The following is a 7,321-nucleotide window of genomic DNA, read 5'->3' as shown; positions in this document are numbered from 1 at the left end:
TCTTTTACAAATGCCAATACCACCATTCCTCCTGACTGATTGCCTCATCAAACCTTAGTGGAGGATGAGATTCCAGGTTTCACTGCATCTTGACATACCATAGCTAGCTGATATCCATGGGCTATCCACCTATATCTGAAGAGAAACAGTGGAGGAGGAACAGATTGGGTGGGGAATAGGAAAGGGACTGAGGAGAGGGATGGAAGTATTGGTTAGAATGTAAAATTAAGAAAATTACAGAGAAAATGTGGGTGCCCTTGAATTTAGAGCATAGATGTTAAGAATTGAGATGTCATCTTGGTGGATTTTTCTTTGATTACCATCAAGTGTCTTTCCCCATCTCTTTTGATTAACAAGTTGGAAGACTATTTTGTTAGATATTAGGATAGCTACACCAGCTTGTTTCTTGATTCCATTTGCCTGGAAAATCTTTTTTCCAACCCTTTACTCTTAGGTAATGTCTATATTTGATGTTGAGGTTTGTTTCTTGTATGTAACAGAATGATGGATCCTGTTTCCATATCTGTTCTGTCAGCATGTGTCATTTTATTGGAGAATTGAGTACATAGATGTTGAGAAATAATTAATGAGTAATGATTGTTTATTACTGTTATTTTGTTTTGTTGGTAGTTGTGGTTGTGTGTGTGTTTTCCTTCTTTTGGTTTTGCTGGTGTGAGATTATTTATTTTCTGTGTTTTCATGGGTGTTGTTAACGTTCTTGGATTGGAGTTTTCCTTCTAGTACCTTCTGTAGGACTGGATTTATGACTAGGTATTGTTTAAATTTGACTTTGCCATGGAATATCTTGTTTTCTCCATCCATGAAGACTCAAAGTTTTGTTGGGTGTAGTAGTCTTGGCTGGCATCTATGGTCTTTTAGAGTCTGAAAGACATTTATTCAGACCCTCTGGCTTTTATAATCTTCATTGATAAGTCAGGTGTAATTTTGTTAAGTCTGTCTTTATATTTTACTTGGCATTTTTCCATTGCATCTTTTAATATTATTTTTCTTTTTCTGTACATTTAGTGTTAAGATTTGGTGTGGAGACTTTCTTCTCTGTTCCAGTCTATTTGTTGCTCTACCTGGCTTCTTGTACCTTTATAGGCATAGCATTCAAAAGAATAGGAAATTTTCTTCTACAATTTTGTTAATAATATTTTCTGTGTCTTTGAGCTTGGATTCTTCTATCTCCTTCTTCTATTATTCTTAAGCTTGTTCTTTACATGGTATCCCATATTTCCTGGATTTTTGTGTCAGAAAATTTTTACATTTAACATTTTCTTTGACCAATATATCAATTTTCTTCTATCACATTTTTTTAATTAATTTATTTTTTATTGAAAATTTCCACCTCCTTTCCTCCTCCCCCTCCCCCTCACTCTCCAGTCCAAGGAGAAGTCAGGGTTCCCTATCCTATGGGAAGTCCAAGGTCCTCCCTGCTCCCCCCAGGTCCAGGAAGGTGAGAATCCAAACAGACTAGGCTCGCACAAAGCCCGCCCATGCAGTAGAATCAAAACCCAGTGCAATTTTCTACACCTGAGATTCTTCCCTCTCTTTTATTCTGTTGGTGATACTTGTGTCTATAGTTTCTGTTAACTTACCAGAACTTCCCATATCCAGGACTCCTTAAGTTTTTGTTTTCTTTATTTCTTCTATTTCTACTTTCAGATCTTGAACAGTTTTATTCATTTCCTTCATCTGTTTGTTTTTTCTTGACATTCTTTAAGTAATTTATACATTTCCTCTGGTCTTCTAGCCTAAGTGGCCTGCAGTTCTAGTGACCAGTGAGCCCTCTGGTCCAGTAGGGCGTCTCTGCTGGGGTTTCCACCAGAGTTGTGCACTGGGATATAAAGCCTAGGGGAGGGTTTCTTTTGAGGCAAAAGCTGGAAGGGCTCTGAGTAAATGTTGGTGATCTGTGACACAGGTTCTTACCTGGGATTGCTGATTACCAGCATGGCCTTTTAGTAGAGCAGGAAACTTCTGCTGGTGTTTTGGGACAGAATATTGCTGTTTTTATTTTTAATAAAATTTCATTAATCAAGCTTATTTTCAAATCCTAATGAACAGCAATTGAATTTTATTACAGCCTGAAGTTTAAAAATTACACTCTCTTGGTCAATTTGTTCTTCATATCTCTCCCAATGTTCTCCAAAACCTGACCAGAGACAGAGATATGAATAACCACAGCAGCAGAACCTCGGATTTCATCCTGCTGGGACTCTCTTCCAACCCCCAGATGCAGAAACCCCTTTTTGGCATCTTCTTCATCATGTACCTGGTCACCATGGTGGGGAATGTGCTTATCATCCTGGTCATCCACTCTGACTCCAGGCTCCATACCCCCATGTACTTTTTCCTCAGCAACTTATCATTCATGGATATCTGCTTCACAACAGTTATTGTGCCCAAGATGCTAGTGAACCTGCTCTCAGAAACAAAGACTATCTCCTACATGGGATGTCTAGTTCAGATGTACTTCTTTATAGCTTTAGCAAACACTGACAGTTACCTGCTGGCCTCCATGGCCATTGACCGACTGGTGGCCATCTGTAACCCTTTACATTATGATGTGGTGATGAGGCCACACCGCTGCCTCTTCATGCTCCTGGGATCCTGCACCATCTCCCACCTACATGCCCTGTTCCGTGTTCTTCTCATGTCTCGACTCTCATTCTGTGCCTCCCATGTCATTAAGCACTTTTTCTGTGACACCCAGCCCGTGCTGAAGCTGTCCTGCTCTGACACATCCTCCAGCCAGATTGTGGTCATGACTGAGACCCTGGCTGTCATTGTGACCCCCTTCCTATGCATTCTCTTCTCCTACCTGAGAATCATTGTCACTGTGCTCAGGATCCCCTCTGCAGCTGGAAAATGGAAAGCCTTCTCTACCTGTGGCTCCCACCTCACTGTAGTGGTCCTGTTCTATGGGAGTGTCATCTATGTCTACTTTAGGCCTTTGTCCATGTACTCAGTGGTGAAGGACCGGGTAGCCACTGTTATGTACACAGTAGTGACTCCTATGATGAATCCTTTTATCTATAGCCTGAGGAACAAAGATATTAAAAGAGGTTTGAAGAAGCTAATGGACAGAATTCACTCATAGAAATATCAAATTATGAAACATACAATTGAGAGATGACCTAACACATTTCCATGTTGCCCTTTCTTTTTATACATTTATGGATGATTGATGTGGGAGTGTCATATATCAATCTGTTGATTTCATTGGTTAAGCAATAAAGAAACTGCTTGGCCCTGATAGGTTAAAACATAGGTGGGAGGAGTAAACAGAACAGAATGCTGGGAGATAGAGGAAGTGAGCTCAGACTCGACAGCTCTGCTCTCTGGAGCAGAGATGCCATGCTCCTCTCTCCGGGGCAGACACATGTGATGAAGCTCCGACCCAGGATGGACATAGGCTAGAATCTTCCCAGTAAGCGCACCTAGTGGTGCTACACAGATGATTAGAAATGGGCTAAATTAATATGTGAGAATTAGCCTAGAAGAGGCTAGATAGAAATGGGCCAAGCAGTGTTTAAAAGAATCCAGTTTGTATGTTGTTATTTCGGGCATAAGCTAGCAGGCGGCCGGGGTGCTGGGGATGCAGCCCCGCCGATCTTATTACTACAGATGATCCTCTATTAAGTAGCAAAGGTTAATGTTGAACACCAACATCATTGATCTAAAAGTGATATTTTGGTTTCTGTCAATCATCTTGGCCAAATACATATAATTCTCAGACTGCATGCTTCGGGAATGCAGATTTCAGAAATTTTTACCATACTCAATAGGTTTAAAACTGTATATGTATGTACATGTCCCCAAACCTGGGAATTATAAATTGACCAATGTTCACTATAATGAATTGTGTGATTATAATAGGAAATTTGGAAAGACATCCTGGACTAAAATGAACTGAAGTCAGTCTAAAGACAGACTTAACATGAGAAGAAAAGATTCAAAAGTGAAGAAATTGCCATATTTCACTTGGTGCAAACATTTCATTATGTAGAAGAAGTAAACGTGATAATGCATCTGAGAGATGGTGAGGAAGGTGTTGGGTCAGTCTTGTTCAATTTAAGAATAAAAGGGGTAGGGTGGAGAAGGCCCGTGGCCGCTGCCGCCATTTCGGGCAGGTCCGCTGGGCGGCGGGCGCCAGGGCTAGAGGGGAGCGCATGGCAGAGGTGGCCCAGCGTGAAGGCGCGGAGTCTGCCATAGCGGGCAGCTTCAACTCTGAGGAGCAGAGTAGCTGGTACTGGGGCCGCTTAAGCCAGCAGGAGGCGGTGGCGCTATTGCAGGGCCGGCGGCACTGGGTGTTCCTGGCGCGGGACTCAAGCACCAGCCCCGAGGACTATGTGCTCAGGGTCTCCAAGAATGCGCGTGTCTCTCACTACATCATCAACAGCAGCGGCCCATGCCCTCCAGTGCCTCCGTTGCCTGCTCAGCCTCCACCTGCAGTGAGTCCCTCCCAGCTCCGAATAGGAGATAAAGAATTTGATTCATTGCCTGCTTTACTGGAATTCTACAAAATACACTATTTGGACACTACAACATTGATAGAACCAGTTTCCAGATCCAGGCAGGGTAGTGGAGTGATTCTCAGGCAGGAGGAGGCAGAGTATGTGCGAGCCCTTTTTGACTTTAATGGGAATGATGAAGAAGATCTTCCCTTTAAGAAAGGAGACATCCTGAGAATCCAGGATAAGCCTGAAGAGCAGTGGTGGAATGCAGAGGACAGCGAAGGAAAGAGGGGGATGATTCCAGTCCCTTACGTGGAGAAGTATAGACCTGCCTAGGCCTCAGTATTGGCTCTGATTGGAGGTCGGTGAGCTGGTGAAGGTTACGAAGATTAATGTGAGTGGTCAGTGGGAAGGGGAGTGTAATGGCAAACGAGGTCACTTCCCATTCACACATGTCCGTCTGCTGGATCAACAAAATCCTGATGAGGACTTCAGCTGAGTATAGCCCAACAGTTTGCTGACAGATGGGAACAATCTGTCGTCCCCCCCCCCCCTTTGTCATCTATACAATTTTCTTACAAGTGTCAAAAGCAGTCTGGTTTATATAACCATTCTGTTACCTGTGATCTTTTTTAAGACTGAATTACTCCATTCTTACTCGTATTTACCATATTCAGGGTATGAAACTGGAGGGCTTGTGTGGTTAACTTCTGAATTGGCAATTTTAGGTGGTAGTGGCCATGCCTGTATGAGAAGAGGGAAAATCTTTGCCTCCTTTCCCTTGGGCAGTATAGATCAACCTGTGGAAAACTGATGGTCAGGAAAACAATGTTACACACTGCTTACCCTGATTTCTTCAGCGGTTCTGTTTTCATTCTGAAACCATGCTATCAAATGGCAGCAGACTGTTTCCTCCCACTGCCATGAAGTAATCATGCACTGTGTGAATATTACCCAGTGGGATTGCATTTGCATTTATGGACCATGACCATTGTATGACTCATTTTGACATTTCAAATCCTGAGGATTCTGAGAACACTACTTGAGGCATTTGCCTTCCTTCCCAGTCAATGCTTCACACTTTTTCTTGGATTCTTTCCTTGTTATTCTCTTCCCCTGTACCTGCAAGTGGCCTGATTCTTAGGATAATGAGTATTCTTCATTCCAGTTGAGAAGCAGGATGCGCAGAGCACTTTATTCAGTGCATAGCTTTAAGCCAGTATTGGATTCACTCAGTGGATAAACTCCCAGCTGATGGGGGAGAGTCTTCTGGCTTGTATTAATTTCATTGGTTAAATAAAGAGACTGCCTTGGCCCTTTAATAGGACATAAAATTAGGTAGGTGGAGTAAACAGAAAAGAATTATGGGAGAAAGAAGCTGAGTCAAGGAGTCGCCATGATTCTCCTACCGGACACAGATGCAGATTAAGATCTTCCTGAAATTGGCTGCTATGTTTTATATAATCACTTCTGCAAGAGCCCACTTTTGGATACTAATATTTGACATGGTTAATTCTTATTAATTTGTTGGAATTGTTTATTAATAATGCAAATAGATAATTTTAACTTTCCACGAGTAACATTTCACTATTAATGGTTTGAAGTGGGTGATAAGCAAACCAATTTGAAATAAAATATGAACATGTGCCATTGTATTATAACACTATACACTTTCTTGACAGTTAAATTTTAAAAAAATTTTTTTGTTGTAGCATGTATTGTATATGTTTATAGTATATGTAGTAAATAAAAGTATGGCCAAATGTTTGGCTTGGTGATCTTTTGGAGAAAATAATCTTGGAATATTTGTCACAGAAGAGTGAAACCTTTATGTTTTAAGGAGTTGAAGGTGTGTCTCAATTGCCCATCAGTAGTCACATAAACTGTTATATACATGGTGGGTGCTTAAAGATGGGGCTAATCCTTGGGTCTGCTGTGGGATCTCTAGAAAGTATGGCACTACTGTGAGGGCAACGTAAAAACAATCACCTGTGAAATCTAAAAGAAGCAGCTTGTAAACAACACCAGAGAAGATGACAATGTATAGGAACTCTGTAGACTTATACAGCTGGTCTTTAGAATGTTAGTGTAGGTGCTCTATTCACTTCCCCTTTTTAATGTAAGTAGCAGGTACTCAGGGAAGGTTCTAAAGGCAACAACAACGGCAAAAAGTAGATTGTACATTTCTGTATAGTCTACCCATCCTTCCCCGAAGTGTGTGCCCCAAATTGACATCATTTACTCCAGGATTGGGAGCTATAGTTTGACGGTGCTGTGGCATGTCCTCATCATCTCAGCACTTCCCAGGCAGTGGAATTCGAGGTCAGCCTGAATTAACTTAGCAAAACCTGTCTACTAAATACCTAGCAGACAAATTTTATATATTGTTTATAATATACTATGCCTTAGACTCAAAACAGCACCACATAGTTGCTGCTGTGGACTTCCGAGTATCTCAGTGTAGAACTAAAGCAGTTTCCTTCAGTGGGGTCTAACTTTGGCATTTGCAGGCTTAACTGCGAGGCGATTAAGTGTATTTCAACTTTTGATCAAATAAACTGTCCAACTTTTGTTTTACTATGTTGAATGCTGGGTTCCTTTACATAGTGTCAGAGTGTTCACACAGCCCATGTTTAGTTGCTCAGGGAACCTCAGATGTTTTCTCATAAATGTGGAGAGAGGTTGGCTGCATAGAAAATGGGGAAAGAGGCCCAGATGTAGGAGTAGGAACTGAAGGAGCTCTGCCCCACTCCTGCTGTAAAGAAATTGAACTTTGGCCAGTCTCCCCCCTCCCCCCACTACCACAGACACACACACTCACACACACACACACACACACACACACACACACACACCTTTAC

At 41.9% G+C, this 7,321-nt stretch overlaps 1 protein-coding gene and 1 pseudogene across 1 annotated transcript; both read left to right on the top strand.

The window, feature by feature from the left end:
- The first annotated feature begins 2,173 nt into the window (after window positions 1-2,173).
- LOC142856842 (olfactory receptor 1L4) lies at window positions 2,174-3,103 on the top strand. Its single transcript, XM_075984483.1, has one exon. The coding sequence runs from the start codon at window positions 2,174-2,176 to the stop codon at window positions 3,101-3,103; it is 930 nt and encodes a 309-aa protein (XP_075840598.1).
- A 1,072-nt stretch (window positions 3,104-4,175) lies between these two features.
- Window positions 4,176-4,959, top strand: LOC142857005 (adapter molecule crk pseudogene; annotated as a pseudogene).
- The last annotated feature ends 2,362 nt before the right edge of the window (window positions 4,960-7,321 follow it).

This window comes from Microtus pennsylvanicus, chromosome 9, assembly GCF_037038515.1.
Source record: "Microtus pennsylvanicus isolate mMicPen1 chromosome 9, mMicPen1.hap1, whole genome shotgun sequence".
Lineage (NCBI taxonomy): Eukaryota > Metazoa > Chordata > Mammalia > Rodentia > Cricetidae > Microtus > Microtus pennsylvanicus.
This window is presented reverse-complemented; position numbering and strand designations above follow the sequence as displayed.